The 21,399-nt window shown below is 42.8% G+C and overlaps 1 protein-coding gene across 1 annotated transcript in view; it reads left to right on the top strand.

Annotated features, from left to right (window-relative positions):
• The window catches only part of VAV2 (vav guanine nucleotide exchange factor 2), a 3,316,635-nt gene that overhangs the window by 1,962,300 nt on the left and 1,332,936 nt on the right, over positions 1-21,399 (top strand). The window contains exon 6 of the mRNA XM_044058536.1: positions 11,976-11,990. Coding sequence (XP_043914471.1) covers positions 11,976-11,990 — 15 coding nt within the window. The remainder of the gene's footprint in view (positions 1-11,975; positions 11,991-21,399) is intronic.

Genomic DNA, 21,399 nt, shown 5'->3' with positions numbered 1-21,399 from the left:
TACATATCCAAATGGAAGAGATTTTCTATCTGGCATCTTTCAAGAATGCTGGATCCATTGTTAATGGATATCACAATAGTTCTTCCTTACTTGTGTGAATTACTTACAGTAGCTTGTAATATTCATGTGTAAAAGTTCACTTGTCTGCTATTTATCATGTCTGCCATTATCTCCACCTTTAGCATCCAGATTAGAGGTAAAACTTTTCCTTAAAAGCATCGTACATATTAAACCTCCCAGAAAAACAGTTCCAACTCCTTGGGATTTGAACTATGTCTTAGGGAAGCTTACTGTGGCTCCTTTTGAGCCTGCAGCCTCAGCTTCCTTAAAGTTTTATACTTGGAAGACTGTGGTTCTATTAGCCTTGACATCTACCAGGAGGGTTTCGGAGATTCAGCCTTTGATGTCTTCCCCACTTTTCTTGGTTTTTCACAAGGATAGGTTTTCTCTGCGTACCATTCCTTTTATGCCTAAGGTAGTGAGTGAGGTGTCTCTTAATCAGTCTATTCAATTGCCCACCTTTTTTCCTTCTCCTCAGTCCTCCAGTGAGAGTTTCCTGCATACCTTGGATGTACATAGACAACTTAGATTCTCCTTGGATAAGACTAAGGCTATCAGGAAATCTGATCAGCCTTTTGTTTCTTTCCATCCCAGGGCTCTGGGTTTGTCTGTCTCTAAGCAAACAATTTATTCTTGGATTTTTAAGGCTATTCTATTTTGCTATGATTTCTATGGTAAATCTCTTGCTGCACCAGTTAGGGCTCATTCTACTAGATCTGTGGCTTTCTCAGGGGCATTCTTTGAAGGTCTGTATACTAATTCAGTTCTGGAGGCTGCTCCATGGTTTTCTGTGCATACATTTACCAAACATTACAAGCTGGACTCTGTTCTTAGATCAAGAGCAGGGTTTGCTAGGGCCATTCTCCATGGCTTTGTTGTAAATTCTTCACTGCAAAGTTCCTCTGCTCCTTCCTCCTATCAAAGTGCCGACTAAGCTTTGGTATTCTCCCACATGTAAAGAATACTGCAATATTGAATAGAAGGAGTTTTTGCATAAAATCTTACCATAACCATAGATGTCATTCTCTTCTGTGTGGCAATACTCTGTCCCCTCCTTCCCCCTACATCGTGTTCCTTCCTTGGTTTTATATTGGTCCTTTGATGTTCATCGTGTTACCCTGCTGCAGTCATCACACTTGGGTTATCCTGCCATCAGGCGGTCCCGCAGTCGGCCCGAATTCCAAAGTCTTGGTCCGGCGTCAGTTGCTGTCGCTTCTTCCCTGATGTCAGTGTGCCAGGGATATTTAAGAGGCATCCAACGCCATTTTCTTCAGTCTTTCTTGCCGCACGGTGCCCAAAGCAGAAGCAGTTCGCAAGTGCTGGTCAGCCGACACCTGAGATTTTCGATTTGAATTTCAGTCCGAAGTCTTCATTAAAGCTAAGTACCCCATTGGGGAACATTTTCTTGCCTCAGTCCGATGTCAGAAAAAGTTAACAATTGCATTACTTGTGGGAAGCAAATACCTCATAAGGACTTCCATTCCCATTCTATTCCTTGCCTAGGCCCAGACCACGACGTCACAGGTTGTCAGTTTTGCGTTAGGTTTAATAAACGAAATATCAAATGCCGTTTTGACTTCGCACGGCATTACTTTGGTAGGAAATTTAATTATATCATGCCGTCGGAGCAGCCGACGACCACCACTCATAAAAAATGCAAGGATAAGGACAGGCAGCCTAGGAATAAGCCAGACACTGAGGCCTCAGTTGGGCCTGTTGCCGGTTCTCCGGTTTTCAGTGAGGCACCTACTCTGACGACTGCAGAACTGGAACCCCAGACAGCTGCGGATTCCCAAGCGGAGTCTACTAAGCCGATGCAGCCTTCTACCGACACCGGAGCAGAACTAGACACTGGTGCAATGGAAACACCTTCAGTTGCAGAAGGTGTCTTCAGACCGACTACACTCACCATTAAATCTTATGCTAAACTTAAAACTCCTTTAAAACCAAAGAAAACTGTACATCAGGCTACAGTTCAAGGCCCCATGCCTAAGAAACAGATGCTTAAGATGGCTGAAGATTTAATTACCCTTATCAGGGGTTCCCATCCCCCTCCTGATAAAAGACCAAGACAAGAGGAGGATTATGCATCCTCTGACCAGGTTTCTCTCTCCTCAGATTCTTCTGAGGAACAGGATTACACTTTTCCACCTTATGAGGATTCTGAGGCTGAAGATTCCATTACCTCGGCTTCTCCCCCTGAAGACTACTCCTTTGGGGAAACTTTGCATACCATGAGGGAACATTTCCACTGGGAAGGCCAGGATTACTCAGATTCTAAGAAAAGGCTCCGTGAGTTCCTTTTACTACCCCAGCACAGACCTCTTGCTATCACTCCTGTTTTAGATATTGTGGATGATGTTTACTTGGAGTCTAGTTTAAATCCAGACTCTCTACCTCTTGCTCCAGCCAAACCAGACAGATACTACAGAGTACCTGACTCACACAAATTCCTTTATAAAAACCCTGTAGCTGACCCAGAAACAATTTCCCAGGGACCTAAGGGAGCAAAAGCTTCTATGGCTAAAAATCCTGTGCCCTCTGAAAGGGATTCCAGAGCCCTAGATAGATGGGGAAAGAAAATTTACACCTCAGCAACTCTGGCTATGAGAGCATTAAATTGCCAGTTTCACATGCTGAAATATCAACAATTCCTGATGTCTCAGTTAAAACAAAAAATGAGCGCACATTCAGAACAGCCTGAATTCAAGGAAATGCAGGATCTGTTGCATGCAGCTGAACAGGTGGGCAAACATACCTTGAAATGCGGATTTGATTCATTGGAAGCTTCCTGTAGAGCAGCTGTTACTGGCTCTGTCATACGTAGACATGCTTGGTTAAAAGAACAAACCCTCCCTGACCATGTTAAAGTAAAATTATTGGATGCAGCTTTACAACAGGATGTATTATTTGGTGTCAAAGCAGAAGAGGTTTTAAAGAAAATGGAGGATAAGGCAAAGTCTATGCAAACGGTCAAGGATTTTTTGCAGGTACAACCCCCTCATTTCAGCAGAAATTGGCCAACAAAAAACTGGTCCTTTCCAGCTTCAGACAGATCACAGAGGGGCAAATACAGACACCCAAGGGGCAGCAGCCAGTCACAGGGCCCTTACAAACCTTGCCAATGGGGTTCTGCTACCCAGAAAGGAGGAGAAGACAGGCCCCAGGCTAGCAGAAGACAAACACAATGACTCTATCCTCAAACTACCAAGCAAATCTCTCCTGGCAACTCCCTTGGGAGGAAAACTAGCATTTTTTTACAGACAACTGGCACATCATCACAAAAGGCAAATGGGTTCTAAACATTGTCTCCCATGGATAGATTCCACTTTCATACCTTACCAAGGATCAAAGGAATGCCAAACCTGCCACCAAATCAATGGGCAGAGGCACAAAAACAAATTACAGCTCTCATGAACATGAAAGCCATTCAACAGGTACCTGCACAGGAGCAAGGACAAGGATTTTACTCAAAACTCTTCCTAGTCCCAAGAAAGGACAAAGCATGGAGACCCATTCTTGATCTTTCAATTCTGAACACCTATCTGCAAGTACCAAAATTCAAGATGCTAACACTACAGCAGCTTCTTCCCATGCTGGGCAAGAATGCTTGGCTAGTCACTTTGGACCTCAAGGAGGCATACCTGCATGTCCCTATCAGGCAAAATTGCAGAAGATACCTCCACTTCATTGCAGGTTCAACGCATTATCAATTCTCTGCACTGCCCTTTGGCTTATCTACTGCGCCCAGGGTCTTCACAAAATGCCTGGCACCAGTAATTGCATACTGCAGACAAAGAGGAATTCACATATACCCATACCTGGACGACTGCCTTATTCAAGCAGAAAGCAAGGACATTCTTTGAAAGCATCTGGCATTTGTCAAACACCTTCTAAGTTGCCTAGGGTACACAGTAAACGAAAAGAAATCAAAACTAATACCCTCACAAAACATAATATTCCTGGGTGCCAACTTGAATACAAGGGCCCAGATGGCTTTCCTCACGACAGACAAGCAACAACAGCTGTTTCAATATTTCAAAATAATGGCAACAAAGACCCAACTCCCTGCAAGAAAAATTCTGCAGGCCTTGGGATTCATGGCATCTTGCATTCTTCTAATACCATTTGCAAAACTGCATATGAGGAAATTACAATGGTACCTGAAAAGTGTATGGACTCAGCACAGCCACAGCTTGGAAACAATGATACCACTCATTCCCTGCCTTCAACAGGAGTTTCTATGGTGGGCACAGGCATGTCACCTCAACAAGGGTCAGCCTTTCACCTTACCCACAGCCAGGCAAACTATGACAACAGATGCATCAGACTATGCCTGGGGAGCACACATGGCAGGGCAGTGCATTCAGGGCAAATGGACTACAGATCAGAGACACCTGCATATCAATCAAAAAGAAATGCTAGCAGTGCAGAATGTCCTAACAGCTTTCAAGGACCTTCTACACCCAGGACAACTACTAATAAATACGGACAATACCAAAGTTATGTGGTACATAAACAAGCAAGGGGGCACACATTCCTACCCTCTATGCAAGCAACCAATGACCTTGTGGAACACTGCACTCTCTTACCAGGTTCAGTTACAAGCACAATTCCTGCCAGGAAAGAAAAACACATTAGCAGACGACCTAAGCAGAAACATCATGGATCAGCACGAATGGAAACTAGATCTACAAGTATTTGCAATGATAGTTCAAAAATGGGGACGTCCAGACATAGATCTGTTTGCAAGCCCCCACAATCACCAACTTCAAAAATTTTGCACAAGGACCTTCCACCCACTAGCTTGGAAAGTGGACGCCGTCTCATTCAGTTGGAAAACATTAACAGTTTATGCCTTCCCTCCACTGCCTCTTCTAGCAAAGGTACTGCTGAAAGTCAGATTAGAGAGGCCACAAATGATACTTGTTGCACCAGACTGGCCACGCCAACATTGGTATCCAATTTTAAGGAATATGGCCACGGCCCACCATGGATTTTGCCACAAATTCCTCACCTGCTCACCCAGCGAGACCATCAGATTCTACACAGCCAGCTCAAGACTTTAAACCTGGCTGCATGGCAAATTACCTAAACAACCAACCAACACCTTTATCCAAAGCTGTTGTGGATGTCATTCTGGAGGCCATGAGGCCCAGCACCAGGAAAACCTATTCAGACAAATGGAAAAGATTTTGCACCTGGAACCAGGCTAAAGGCCTAAACCCCCTTGATCCAAACATCCCTCAGATTCTACAATATTTGACTGAGATGTTACACAAAGGACTTTCCTTTCAATTTATTAAGATCCACGCCTCAGCAATTTCAGCTCATTACAGCACGTTTCCTCCTTTATTTTCACATCCACTCCTAAGACAGTTCCTCAGAGGGGCTAAGAACTTAAGACCACCAAGGAGAGCTCCAACACCTACTTGGGATCTCAACTTTGTTCTGGAAAAGCTTACACTGCCACCCTTTGAACCAGCTTTTTCAGCTGATTTAAAATTTCTTTCATGGAAAACTGCCCTACTACTAGCAATAACCTCAGCTAGAAGAGTCTCAGAGCTACAGGCACTAATGGCAGTGGAACCTTTCATCATTTTTCATCAAGACAGAGTCTCTCTACAAACTAATCCTTCCTTTATGCCAAAGGTGGTATCCAGTGTGGCCCTAAACCAAACCATTCACTTGCCCACCCTCTTCCCAAATCCCCAGAACAAAGGAGAAAGACTCCTGCACTCTTTGGACATTCACAGGCAATTACGTTACTACTTGGATAAAACTAAGGCTTTCAGAAAAACTGACCAGCTTTTTGTAGCCTATGCTACACGATCACAAGGAAAAGCTATCTCAAAACAGATCATTTCAAAATGGATAGGACATTGCATACGTTTCTGCTACACACATCATGGGAAACCAGTACCGGCTAACATTAGGTCCCACTCCACCAGGGCTACAGCTACATCAGCAGCCGTTCTCAGGGGAGTGCCAACCAAGGATATTCTGGAAGCTGCTACTTGGAGTTCAGTGCACACCTTCACCAAACACTATCATTTACTTCTATACTCTAAGACTAGAGCTGGTTTTGCCACTGCAGTTTTGCAGGGCCTACTAGCTTCTTCTAACCCTGTTTGACTCCACCTCCCATCCTTAGCTTTGGGATTCAACCCAAGTGTGATGACTGCAGCAGGGTAACACGATGAACATAGTACAGTTTTGTAACTACCATAAATGTAGATGTTCGAGTGTTCACCCTGCTGCAGTCCAGGTTACCCTCCCTCCATCCCCTCTGAACAAGCTGAACTTATCTCTACCACTTTTTCCTATACTACCTCTGTGGTGTATTTGCTTGTGCCTAAGGGTTTTGTTTGATTTTTATATAACCATATATATTTTGCCTACCTATTGGGGGCACCTGACATCTGGGGCAAGAAAAACTGAAGAAAATGCCATTGGATGCCTCTTAAATACCCCTGGCGCACTGACGTCAGGGAAGAAGCAACAGCAACCGACGCCGGACCAAGACTTTAGAATTCGGGCTGACTGCCGGACCGTCTGACAGCAGGATAACCCAAGTGTGATGACTGCAGCAGGGTGAACACTCGAACATCTACATTTATGGTAGGTACAAAACTGTACTTTTTGGCATTTCTCCTGGGGCATTTCATTTCTAGACATTAAAAAATCTATTAATCATAACAGGTGGGAATAATAACTTGGTAATATAATGACAACAGTTTCTGTATTATCTTTAAATGTAAATACTCTCACAGATACAAAAAGGAAGAGTAGTAAACTATATTAAAAATGTTACAGGAGACACATTTGGAAAGAATGTAGCATGTGAATTTGATAACATAAGGTATTTATGATAATTCCAATAACTGTCTGGGACTAAAAGAAAGGGGACTACTTATATTAATTGTAAGAGGAGTTTCAATAGTGATAGAATAGGATAAAAGAAATTAAGCAAAACGGCACACACGGAGCTGGAGAACAACTGATGCAAGTCAAAAAGTTGAATAATATCGCCAAGTAGGTTTAAACACAAAAAGTTTTATTCAAAACACAGATCCACACTATATGCACCAGCTTTCATCCCTGCTCAGTCAGGAACTTCTTTAAAGTAAATCAATTAGTAAAATCCACATCATTTAAATAGTTAATAATCAATCCTAAAACATGCCCCCCTTATTTACATATCTAATTCAGTATATCAAATAAATATATCTTATATCTGATAAATAAATATTAAATATAAATACAATCAATGACCAAATAATCTAAAACATCCTATTTGTTATAAAATATAAAATACTTTTGTATAAAACTCATATTTCCAGAGCTTTTAATTTAAAAAAAAACATGCAGATGAAAAGCTATCATTCAACCCTGGCCATTGTAGAGAATTCATCCTTAATTGCCATAAGGCTTCTTGTTTTTCTAATATTAATGCCCATGGTCCACCCCTGATATCTGGTATAATTACCTCTAATATTCCAAATTTAAAAGTATGGTCAGTATAGTCCTTGTTATGCCTAGCTAAAGCATTTGTTTCCTTTTTATTCCTTATGTCCCTTACATGTTCATAAATTCTACTCTTTAATTTCTGCTCTGTTTTACATATATAAAAGCAGGGACATTTTGTGCAAACTGCGCAATACACTACTTTATCTGTCTTACATGTGCGTCTGTTAGTTATTTTTACTGTAATAATGTTAATGTTGAGGGAACTACCTTCATAAATATAGCAACAATAGTTACATGAACCAGTACTGCATTTATTAAATTTTTTAACAAAAGTAGTAAGAATGTTGCTGACATCTTGTTTAAGAATTGGTTGGTATTGACTAACAACAAGGATACCAGACATATAGTAGGTGAATTTCCTACCATTGTATGTAAAAAAGGTAGAACTTTAAAAAACATTTTAGAACATACATATTCAGACCCACAAAAAGGGATACATGAAACAATTTGGTTCATGTAACTATTGTTGCTATATTTATGAGGGTAGTTCCCTCAACATTAATATTATTACAGTGAAAATAACTAACAGACGTACATGTATGACAGAGAAAGTAGTGTACTGTGCAGTTTGCACAAAATGTTCCTGTTTTTATATAGGTAAAACAGAGCGGAAATTAAAGAAATGAATTTATGAACATGTAAGGGATATAAGGAATAAAAAGGAAACCAATGCTTTAGCTAGGCATAACATGGACTATCCTGACTATACTTTTAAATTTGGAATATTAGAGGTAATTATACCAGATATCAGGGGTGGACCATGGGCACTAATATTAGAAAAAGAAGAAGCCTTATGGCAGTTAAGGATGAATTCTCTACAATGGCCAGGGTTGAATGATAGCTTTTCACTTGCATGTTTTTTTTAAATTAAAAGCTCTGGAAAGATGAGTTTTATACAAAAGTATTTTATATTTTATAAAAAAAGGATGTTTTAGATTATTATTTGGTTATTGATTGTATTTTTATTTAATATTTATCAGATATTTAATATTTATCAGATATAACATATATTTACTAGGTATACTGAATAAGATATGTAAATAAGGACGGCATTTTTTAGGATTGATTATTAACTATTTAAATGATGTGGATTTTAGTAATTGAGTTACTTTGAAGAAGTTCTTGCCTGATCAGGGACGAAAGCTTGTGCATATAGTGTGGATCCGTGTTTTGAATAAAACTTTTTGTGTTTAAATCTACTTGGCAATATTATTCAAATTTTTGACTTGCATCAGTTGTTCTCCAGCTCCGTGTGCACCATTTTGCTTATTAGTTTGTATTTGCATTCTTTTGCTTAGGATAAAAAAGATGATAACTGCAGATTTGTAGTACTAAGGGGCTACTGGCAACAGAGGAGGATTACAATGGCATGTATTTATATTCCATGTAAAACTGCTGTTATGGAGCTTAAGAAAATTCTGGGAGAACTAATAAGCTTTCAGCAGAGAATGTTACTTATAGGTAGAGTTTGGAATTCAATTTGCAGCAGTGGGATGTATCTGGAGGGCCCAGAAGGGAAAATATAACAGAAGAGGATAGATTTTTGAGAACATTTATGAAATGGCATGGAAGATGCGAGTTCAGTAGGAGGAGTTAGGAGTGACTTTACATATTATTCTCCAAGATGCAAAAACTGGGCTAGGCGAGACAGAACTTATATTTCACAGGAAGATGTGCGTTTAATTGAAAGTTTTATATACACATCCAGTAACTATTTCAGATCTTGCTCTAATAATAACGAAAATAAAAATGCAGGGTAATGAAATAAAAATGAGACACTAGTGCTCACCCACATATCTGTTAAAAAGAGAGGAATTTAAGGAATGGGTAGTGAAAATTATTCAGGAGTTATTAGAGAAGATAGAAATTTATTCTGAAAATACAGCTAGGAAGTGGGATAAAATTAAAGTGTAGTTTAAAATAGGGTGGAATAAAGATATAGTTGAGAAGTAACAAGAATTATGTAGAGGGACTGGCAAGGTTACAATATTGCAGAACATGGGAATATTACAGAATAAGAGGAGCAATTGCAGATTGCTAAAAAGAAAATAAAGGATTACCCTCAGTGCTATGCATGAGTTTAGAAAGACTGTTTTTGATGATAAATTCAGAGCACAAAACTTTTATCACAATGACTTAGGCAACAGAAAGTAGAAAGGGTTGTCACCAAGCTTAAGAAGCTTATAACACGGAGGATAACAAGAGATCTTGTAGCGGTACTAAAAATATTTTGAAAATTTTATGAAAATCTGTATAAAGCAGAGAAATATGGAAATCGAGAAGAGGTACAAATGGAAATGTTTATGGAAGAATTAAATATTCCAGGATTAGAGGCAGATGAGGCTCAATTATTAACATAAAGAGATGGGGTAAAATGATGATTTATCACCAATCTATTGGGAATTCTCCAGGAATAGATGGTATTCTGGTGGAAGTTTGGAAGTTAGGAGTGAAGAAAGTGATATAGATCTAGAAGAATTTGTTTAACAGTATTTTAAAAGGAGGAGAAGCACCAACATCCTGGAAGAAAGCGGTGGTGGCTGTAATAACTAAAGATGATAAAAAGCCATCAGATCCAACTTCATATTGGCCCATTTCACTTTTAAACCACGATTATAAAGTGTTTGTCTGTAATGGCTAAAAAATGACAAAGATGATGCCAACATTGATTGATATGGATCAGTATGGTTTTATGTAGGGAGGGCAAGCATTTGACAACATTAACAGCACAATGATGATCCAGAGGGAAGCAGAATGTAAGAAAATGCCATTGTTGTTGCTGGATCTTGATGTGGAGAAAGCATTTGAGAGAGTATGCTGAGATTTTATGAGCTGGACAATGGAAGCATTTGCATTCCCTGATAAAATTGTAAGGTTGATTAGGAGGGTATATGAAGGATCATTGGTGAAAATTAAAGTGAATGGGCTCCTCTCTGATAAGTTCTATTTGAGTAGAGAAATCATACTTTCACTAAGAATTACAAGTTGGATGCCATTTCCAGTGCCAGAGCATGTTTGGCCAGAGTTATTCTGCATGGGCTTGTGGAGGGTTCTTCTGTGCCTTCCTTCTGTCAGCCTTCCTATTGAGCTCTTGTACTCTCCCTTAGGTAAAGAATACTGCAACACTGATATGGAAGGACATAGTACAGTTTAGTAAAATCTTACTATAAGAGTAGATGTCCTTCTCTTCACTGCTGCAGTATTCACTCCCTATGTCCTGTCTCTTGCTGTGTGGTCTGTTTTCCTCCTGGCCGAGGGGCCCTTCTTTCTTTTTATTTCTGGATGCACATGTTCTTTTTTTTCTCTGGGGGTATTTTGCTCCTCCTGGACTTTTGAAGTTCTGAGTGTTTGCATCTATACATCACCTTTATAATCTTCATCTTACATTGGGAACGTGTGACATAACATGCCTATAAGAGCTGAAGGCTTTAGTAGGCTGGTCGGACATTTAGGCTGTCCTTGGCAGGAGATCCCTTAGGTGAAGAGTACCACAGCAGAGAAGAGAAGGACATCTACTGTTATGGTATGATTTTGCACATCTGTACTTTCCTTTTGGAAACCTCTGCCAAGTGTGTCAGATTGCCAGTAGTTAGGCAAGCCTTTCTGATTACCATATTTTTATTCTTGTAAGGGTTCAGAAGTGTGACAGTATGGGATTTGCACACAAGACAGGGTTTAGAATTTCTAGTACTTACTCTGCAAATGCACTGCTTGTGCTACTGTTAGTGTTTTTTTTTCTGGACTCACCTTGGTGATAAGCAACTGAATAAAAGAATGCTTTTGAAAGTGCATTTGCTAAATAGTATTAGATGTCGTAGAACATGTTGAACAGTATCTGCTTATGTCCTACATCAGTTATTATCAAATAACCATTTTAAAACACCGCAGGAAATTTAAAATGCCAAATGTGGTATTTTCCTTGTTAAACTGTATTGATTTAAAAATGGTTATTCAGAAACGTGGAATAAGTCACTGTGGTTTTAGCACTACTGTTTCTGCTCTAAGTGCTCTGAAGGAAATGAAAACATGATGTTTTTTTTCAGAAGAGCTTTTAATCCATATTGCAAAGAGCATTTGCTCAAAAGAGATTGATTTTTTTTTCACTGAAAGTTTATTCAGCATAATAAAATTCAGGTTGTTGAATGAGTAACTGCAGATTATGAAGGTGTAATATTTTCATTTTATTATTTATGAACTGTTATGGCTTTTTTCATTCATTTTTCAAGCAGAGATAAAAAAAATAATTGGTACAAATAAATCAGCGGGCTCAACTTGCACGTCTTTTAACTTTTCACTCAATTTAAGTAAGAATGAGAATACAAAGTGCTGAATTATTATAATGTGCTACTATTAATCACTGTCTCTCATATTTCTGCATGCTGCAGATCAGGTATATGCAGGTAGGTATATGATTGAACTTTTATTTTTCCCCAGTGATGAATATGCCTCTATAAGTATGAATGCTATATTTGTATTATTTAGAAAGCAATGGGAAGTGCACTGGGAATACTTAGGAAGATTGTTTCCAATTAACTGTATGCTCTTTATCAGTCTTAAGTCACTATTTCTTCAGTACTGTTTGCTTGAAAAGGGCATGTAATCTAGGCCATTAACATCGTAATCCAGAGATGATTCCCTGTAGAACATGAAATCTGGATGATATCTCAGATCACAGCTAACTGGTCAAAGAAACTGATAAGTGAGTGAGACTGTCAAGCAGTAATCAGTAGATCTGATGTTGTCTTTTTCATTCTTCCTCAGTTATGGGGTCGGATCCAATCCTTGGATCCGACTTGGCTACATACTACAGACTTTGAGCTCCTCCTTCTAACCATAATGCCCACTCCACCCTCATTATCTCAGATCTTATTTGCCGTCATGTCTGAAAAATTTAAGAGTTTTAAGAAATGCAATTCCTGTGGGCATAAGATCCCCAACTCTGATGCACACACAGAGAGTGCGTTTACTGCCTGTGACTGTACCATCTGAATACAGCCTGTTCAGTGTCTCTACCTTTAACCCCAGGGATTTAGCTGATAGGTGTAACAAACTGATCTTGAAAGGTTTGCTGCTTGCTTCTTCTATGTCCAGGGCTCAGACCTCTTCAAAATCTGCTTTTTCCTTGCACAAGAAAAGATCTCCTCTGAAATCCCCAGGGTCTTTCTCGGAGCTTGTGGAGAAAATTAGTAAAATCATGGATCTGACATCTTCGGATTCAGTATCTCTCAGCTGACCCTCAAATCTGAAACCTTCCTTGGATATGAAGGTTTTGGCTCTGATAGTTATATCCTCCTCACCAAAGATTTCCACTCTGGATCTGAAGTGCTTAGATCCGAAGCTGAGTACGTCTCATAGGAGCCATACACCCAATGCTGGACTAAAGCCTGTTTCATCATATTTGCCTGAACAGTTGTTAGAGACTCCGAAGAAGCATTCAAGGCCCCCTTCCACAGCATCTTTTATGTCCTCCAGAAGTTTATCAGAGGCAGATGTGGATAGGATGATGCAAAAGTTCCTCCAAGCTCAGATCCAGGTGGGGGGAGGGGTCCTGCCAGTTCCATTCCCTACCAGATCTGTGAGTGTGCACTCTGTTCATTCTATCTCTTTCTCCAATCTGACTCCTGGTTTTGGAGCCCCAGGATCCGGGATCCCCAAGAGAAGTTTGAGTCAGATCCGAGGAAGGTATCCTCCTCCATTCTGTTTCCTTCATGGGTTCTGCTCCAATACCCTCAGATTAGAAAGAGTCTTGGAGCCGAAATGTTGGTGTTGGATATGAGGGGATAGGTTTGGGTCCACTGTTGTCAGATCCATCCCTTCCTCTTGAACCTTCAGCCGTAGGCAGTTTGGGTCTGATTCTCCCCTTAGCCAATTCCAATAGGCCTCCCAGACAGTTCCAGTAGAGGAGCTTTCCCCCTCTTCCAGCTCCTCTCCAGAACATCTTATGGAAGAGGTTCCCCAGAAGAGGACATATAAAAGGAGATGCATAGACTTCCCCTTGGAGTCTGTCATGGAAGACACCAACTTTGATGAAGGAGAAGGATCCTCCAGATCACAATTGGATGACATCTGCTTTGGAGATTTTCTAGAGATCTTGAAGCAGAAAGGTGGTTGTCATCCCAAACTCCTTCTCCCAAGAGTATGTGTTCTTAGAGGTATTTGGTTCTGGCCCATCTATGTCTTGAATGACCCCCCCCCCCCAGCAGACAAACTAATTGACCTGGTTTCCCACTTGGCATGGAAAGAGCCAGGATACTGTCAAACCCATTCCCAAGTGCCCTGACAAGTTCTTAGCACCACATGCAGACAGACCTCACTGGAGCAAATTAGTCCCAGTTGATGCTATGGTGGTGGCAGCAGTGGCAGCCACTAAGAGCTGGTAAATCAGAGCTCTACTGTCATTGCACCCAATAGAGAGTATAGAGTGTTGGACGGATTTGGAACATGGGTGTTTGCCTCAGCTACCTTTGCACTATGTGGTGCATTTTACTAGAGTTCAGAGAGAATTGACTATAGAACTTTCAAATATTTTCTCAGAGTCCGTGTCTGCTGAGGATTTCATGAAAACATCCTCTCAGCTGGCCACTCTTTTATCCATATCAAGAGCTTCAATGAGGTTAATCTCTCATACAACTAAAGGTATCTCAGAAGTAGCCAGTTCGGGCATCACCATAAGGAAACATGCCTGGATGCAGCTATGCAACTTTGTGGAGCCTTTTAAAGACATTTTTTATTATCTCCCCATTTGATGGCAACTCCTTGTTTGGGCTGTCAGTAAAATATACACTTGCCCACAGCAAAATGGATAGAAAGACCCCATCTGCCATAGGGATCAAGTTTTCTACCCCTCAGTGAACATACTCTAGAAGCCAATAAGGCAGTAAGAAAATGTGATTTTGTACATCTCAGGGTCCATTCCAGAGTTTGCATTGTGAAAATTCCTCCAGTGCCTGGGGGGTAATTTTAATGGCAGATGTTAAGTTGTCATTCTTGCCTTCATTCTTGCTGGATCGGTTCGGAGCCGATCCTCAGCTCCAACTCGGCCTATACTATAGCTCGAGAGCTATTTTTACCGGCTCGAGGCAGCCCTATAACCCACAATACCATGCGCTAACTCCCCAGATCTCATTTGCCGCTTCGCTGCGAGGTTGTCTTTTTTTACTAGCTCAGGTCAGTAAAGAGATTTATTCTATTAAACTAAATTTTCAGGTAGTTTTTCCAGTTAGTTACCCTTGTTTAGGTCCCTACTTAATTACCTTATTCATACAACCCTTTTTGTAACCCTTCCTCCCTTCTTTAGTTAAATTTTATCTTTGGGCCTACGGGCTTTACCTTAGTTTCCCCACCCCTTGCAGTGTCTGTGTGTGTGTGGTTTTTAGTCAGTTCCCTTAACTTTTCTAACTCTTAAGTTGAGTGTGTGTGTGGACTAACTGTGTTTACTGTGGTTAGGACTATGTCCAAAGACACTAAGGTCTCGGGATTCAAGAAGTGTGACTCGTGCTGTCAGAAAATGTCTCTGACAGACGGTCACACTTCTTGTGTCTATTGCTTGGGGCCTTTACACCTGCAGGACTCTTGTTCTGTCTCTCATGGGTTTAGTTCAAGAGTCCTGCAGGAGAGGCATAATAAGCTCATCCTAAGGGGCTTGTTAAAGCCCGATGACTCGCCGTCCAATTCTGGCTCGGGGAAGTCTTTAAAAACCGCCAAACCCTCGGCTCCAGCTTCTGAGTCGAGGGCTGGCATTATCGAGATGGCTCCGACATCGGTTCCATCCAGATCCGAGGTGGGCAAAGTGGTATCTGCTCCGAAACCAGCATCGGAGCCGACCCCAGCTCGCAAGCGCTCTAGGTCCCCCTCGCTAGATTCGGAGTCATAGGACTCACTCATCTAGGTCATCCAGGCTCTCCGACCACGACATCAAGAGGGTGGTCAGTAGGCTCATAAAATCTCAGGCACTAGCCCAAATGCTCCAGAGCCCATCTCACCAGACTGTGGCTCCTTCGGTACCACTATCGATTCCTCCTCTGACTCGCCTCTCGAGTTCGGAGCTGGAGTTTGTCGGAACCGTAACCTTACCCACGTCGGAGCCGATACTCCCACCTTCGGCTCCGGTGTCGTTGGCTCCGACCTCTTCATTGGTTCCATCCATGGAGAGGTCCGAGCGCCGGGACTCCATTGTCTGCTCCGAGGGGGCGAGTGGCATCGGACCCTTGTCCGACCCCGCTCTCCCTCTCAGAGCTTCGGCTCTGGTTATTTCGGCCCCGACATGATTCTCAGAGCCTTCTCTGTCGGTGCCGGGGGCGGTTCTGGTCTCTTCAGAGCCGGGACTGCCTTTGGTATTTGATAGGGGAGCCTTCGAGGTGATGAGGAGTGTGCTGGACCCAGTGTCCACTCCAAGGTTAAGTTCTGCAGCTCCTCCCTCTTCAGTGCCTGTTATGATCTCTGGCCATCCTCCTACATCTGACAGCAGAGATCCAAAGCGTAGGGTACCCACCTTGGGTGTCTCCTCCTCTTCCGAGGGCTCCCCTGAAGTTTCAGGGGAACCCCCTAGGAAAAGAAAGTGCAAGAGGAAGCACATAGACTCCCCCGAGTCTGTCACATCGGACACCGACTTGGATGAGTCGGAGGGTTCCCCCAGATCCCCCTCTGAGGATGTCTCTTTTTCAGACATCCTAGAGATCCTAAAACAGAGGGGAAATTGGTCCACTCTCAAACCTTCCAAGGACGAGTAGGTTTACCTTGACGCTTTTGGATCTTGCCCTTCCACCTCCTGGGTGTCTCCCCCTTTCGACCCACTAATGGAGGTAGTGGCTAGAAAGGCGTGGGCAGCTCCTGATTCAATGGAACCTACCCCTAGGAGGCCTTCTAAATTTATTTCTGCATCAGAGGACAAATCCTTTCTCACCAAAGGCATTTCAGTTGATGCTGTGGTGGTAGCAGCAGCCACTAAGAAGGAATTGGCTGATCCTTCTGTACCTGTTCATCCTCCTAACAAAGAGTCCAGGACTATGGACAGGTACGGCAAGCGGACATTTGCTTCAGTGACCTTTATTATGCGATCGCTGAACTATTTATGTCATTTCACCCGCCTTCAGAGAGACTTACTCAAAGAGCTGGGTGAAATGGTACAGGATCCTTCTGCTGCGGGGTATCAGGACAAGATAAACTCCCATCTGGACACCCTGAATCCATTGTTAACTCCTCCATGCGGCTTATCTCTTATGCAGCCGTTGGAGCGAGTAGGGCCACTGGCACAGGTGTTGCGTTGAGACGTCACGCTTGGATGCGACTCTGTAACTTTGCCGATCCCTTCAAGGCATCCTTCACCAACACACCCTTTGATGGTTCAGAATTGTTTGCACCTCAGGTGAAGAATACCCTCATCAGATGCGAGCAAGATGGTAAGACTCTCTCTGCTGCAGGAGTCCATTTTTCCACACCTTCTAGACCTTATCCTAAGGGACAGAGGTGTGGAAAGATGTGGTTCCGCAAACCACAGGGAGTCGCGCCTGCTGCACGTGGTGAATTTCCCCCTAGAGGTAGAGGGGGGAATAATAACAGATGCCGCCCCAGGGGCAGAGGGGGTCCACAGAACCAGGGTTCCAGGGAATCTTTCCCTGACCAACCCTTTCAGCATCCCTGAGAAGCTGCCCGACTCTCCGCCTTCGGAGGCAGTCAGGGGAAGATTATCTCTGTACCCGGAAGCCTGGCAATCCCTCTCCCAAGACACATGTGTACAGAAGATCATATCCGAGGGTTACAAAATTCCCTTCACTTCCCCTCCGGTACAACCGCCAAGACCCCTACCAGACTTACCACCCGCACAAAGGGGTCAGGCTCAGCTAGAAATAAAAAAGCTGTTAGAAAAAAGAGTCATCCAGGCAGTCCCAGCAGATCAGCTAGGATCTGGAATCTATTCCAGATTCTTTTTGGTACCAAAAAAGACTGGAGACTGGAGACCCATTTTGGACCTCAGCAGACTGAACAACTCTGTACAAAAGACAAAATTTTGGATGGTAACACTGCAGTCCATTCTACCCTTTTTGGGCAGAGACAACTGGATGTGCTCCTTAGATCTCCAGGATGCGTACTATCATATAAAGATACATAGGCGCTCCAGGAGGTTTCTCCGCTTCCGGCTGGGAGCCAGTCATTATCAATTCAGAACCCTGCCCTTTGGTCTCACCACAGCCCCCTGGGTGTTCACCAAATGCTTGGCAGTCATGGCTCACCTGAGACAAAAAGGATTCCAGATGTTTCCATATCTAGACGACTGGCTCATTTCCGCTACCACCAAGCAGCATCTTATAATGGCCAGGGATTACACTAATCAACTTTGCAACAGTCTAGGTATTTCTATAAATTTTGCAAAGTCCTCCTTGTCAATGTATAAACTTTATAGGCGCCGTATTAAACACCATAGAAATGTCTGCAACATTACCACCTCAGAGAGTGACAGACATAAGGTGGAATGTTCAGTCCCTGTTTCAGCCCAACAGAGTTCAAGTCAAGCTAGTATTGAAAGCGTTAGGCTTATGGCAGCGGCGATCCTTCTACTCCCATTAGCCCGTTTCCACATGAGGCTCCTTCAGCGGATGCTGTTTTCTCAGTGGTCCTTTCAACAGCTGCCAATGACTCACAACATTTTGATAACCCCATCTTGCAAGAATTATCTCTCCTGGTGGATGGTTTCCCCTCAGCTTTTTCAGGGCAGACCCTTTGTTCCCCCCCCCCAGTTGCCACGGTGACAACGGATGCCTCCCTGATCGGGTGGGGGGGCATTATCAGGGCAGGATGGTCCAGGGCACATGGCAACAATCAGAACGCCATCTGCACATAAATGTCCTGGAGATGAGGGTGGTGCTTTTGACGTCGCAAGCACTTCAGAGCTCTCTTCCCACAGGGACTATAGCAATTCAAACGGACAATATGTCTGTGGTGTGGTACATAAACAAGCAGGGCGGAACAAAGTCCTACCCCCTATGTCGAGAAGCACTCAGACTTTGGCAATGGGAGATTTCCTCTCAACGGTTTCTGATAGCAACACACATCCCCAGGAAGTCCAACGTCATAGCGGACAGATTGAGCAGAACTATCCTCATGCCTCACGAGTGGTCTCTAAATCAAGCGGTAGCAGACAGAATATTTCAGAAGTGGGGCCAGCCTTGCTGCGATCTTTTTGCAACTCCTCAAAACAGCAAGTGCCTTGACTTCTTCACACTCTTTCCTCTACCAGGCCATCCCCCCAGAGACACTCTTGTTCACGATTGGCCCCGGGGTCTTCTATATGCCTTTCCTCCCTTACCATTGATCCCACAATTAATTCAGAAAGCAACCGCATTGAGATCCAAAATGATCCTCATTGCCCCGTTTTGGCCTCGACAAGTATGGTTTCCGTTCCTGCACAGTTACATACTGGAACAGCCTTGGCATCTGGAACCCCTTCCGGATCTGTTGACCCATCTCACGGGCAAGCTGCATCAGTCTCTTCATTCCCTCAACCTCACAGCTTGGTTGCTCCACTTTCAGCCATAGCCAGGCTTCCCCTTATTTCTCCTCCTGTTCATGATATAATTCTAGCTTCCCATAAGTCCAGTACTAGGAAGACGTATGCGAGTAAATGGAAGCGTTTTTCACACTGGGCACAAACTAGGTCCTTAGATCCTTTCCATGCACCCTTTCATAAGGGTTCTAGACTTTCTGGTGGAACTCTTTCATTTAGGGTCATCGTCAGCCACTATCAGGGTACAATTAGCGGCCATTGCTAATTTTCATGTGGGGCTCTCAGAAGCAAATATTATGTCCCACAAACTCTGTAAAGCCTTTCTCAAGGGCATCTTTTTGCTCAGACCTCCAGTTAAGGATCCGCCCCCACAATGGGATTTGAATTTGCTTCTAACCTCATTGATTCTGCCTCCTTTTGAACCTGCAGCTTCTTGCTCCCTCAATCTTCTTTCTTGGAAAACTCTGTTTTTAGTAGCCATAACATCTGCCAGAAGGGTATCGGAACTTCAAGCCTTGTATGTCCGTCCCCCTTATTCGGTCTTTCACAAAGACAGGGTAACTCTCAGAACAAACCCTTCCTTCCTTCCGAAAGTGTCCTCTGAAGCAAATCTAAACCACTCCATTGACTTGCCTGTCTTCTTCCCAGACTATTCCAACAGGGCTGAATAGAAACTGCATTCATTGGATGTTCATCGCCAACTGCGGTATTATCTAGACAGGACAAAACAACTCAGAATGTCAGATCAGCTCTTTCTCTCTTATGCTGCAGGAAAGAAAGGGCTTCCAGTATCAAAGGTTACACTTTCCAGATGGTTAACATCTATTATTACCTTTGTCTATGAGTTGAGACACAGGCAACTTCCGACTAAGCCTAAGGCTCATTCAACCAGGGCACTATCAACATCAACGGCCTTTCAAGCAAGGTTACCTTTAGATGCTATATGTGCAGCAGCTACATGGGCTTCCAAACATACCTTTATTGCCCATTACAAACTTGATATAGCCTCCAGAAATAGAGCTGACTTTGGTTCCACTGTACTCAGGAGTCTGTTCCATTGAGCCACCCAGGACTAAGGTGCTAGGGACGCTGTCCCATCCAGCAAGAATGAAGGCGAGAATTACAACTTAACATTAAGAAGTTATGTTCTTACCATAATGTTCCATGTTAGTTGTCTTCTTCTCGCCTTCTTTCTTGCGTCCCTCCCTCCTGCCCCCTAGCCTGGACAGACTTGAGGTCTCTGAGTCCTTCCATTTATGGAGATACAACATGTTACGGGTTACCCGTACCCTCAGTGTTACTAGTAGGGAGTCCGTACTTGCAAATGAGGATTATAATAATATATTTATACTATGTCTTAGCTTCCAAATGAGATCTGGGGAGTTAGCGCATGGTATTGTGGGTTATAGAGCTGCCTCGAGCGGTAAAAATAGCTCTCGAGCTATAGTATAGGCAGAGTCGGATCCTCCCATCCAGCAAGAAAGAAGGCGAGAAGAAGACAACTAACATGGAACGTTATGGTAAGAACATAACTTCTTAATGTTTCCCTAGAGATTCACAAAACTAGGGCTTTAGAGATTCTTTTTTGGATAGGCCCTATCAAAGCTCCTTAACTGCTGCTCAACTGCCCTTCTCTAGAAGCAGTCAGGGGTCAATTCTCTTTACACTTGGGCACCTGGACAAACATCACAAAAGATTCATGGATGCTTAGTATAGTATCCAGAGGCTGTTTCATACTATTTTCCCTTCTTCCTCATTGTCAAAGGAAGAAACTTCCCAACATTCCACCCGGTCAGAGGAAGGCCGCAACATGAGAAATTCAAAAGCTGCTAAAAAAAAAAGAAAAATACTGGAACCAAAGTGAATGGAGGTAGCCTCAAGCATCAAAAATATGTATTTTAATAATCCAAAGAAATACAAACGAATGAAAGGACTTAGAAGTCCCCCACGGGGGTTATCCCTGATTCTGCCTACATAAAGAATTGATTTGCCTTTTTGATAAATATGGATGTGAGCTTCTTGAAGTACTGGTGAAGCATAATCAAAAAACAATACAGGAACTAATCATGGAAGCCAATAAAATGGACTCTTTAATTACCTCAGACTTGCTGTTTGAACAGTTGTTGTGTCTTTTGGCTTTTCCCGGTTAGGGGTCGCCACAGTGAATCTCCGGTCCGCTAATGATTGGTAGTTGATTTTTACGTGCCGAGTTACCAGCCCTGGCACACAACCTTCAATGAAGGTATGCCCATTCACAGATGTCTCCACGCAGAAGACGCTCTAACTGAGAATCAAACCAGACAGCATCT

Source organism: Protopterus annectens, chromosome 16.part0 (genome assembly GCF_019279795.1).
Source record: "Protopterus annectens isolate FY-2018-M chromosome 16.part0, PAN1.0, whole genome shotgun sequence".
Lineage (NCBI taxonomy): Eukaryota > Metazoa > Chordata > Ceratodontiformes > Protopteridae > Protopterus > Protopterus annectens.
The sequence above is the reverse complement of the archived record's forward strand: the minus strand, read 5'-3'. Positions and strand labels throughout refer to the sequence as shown.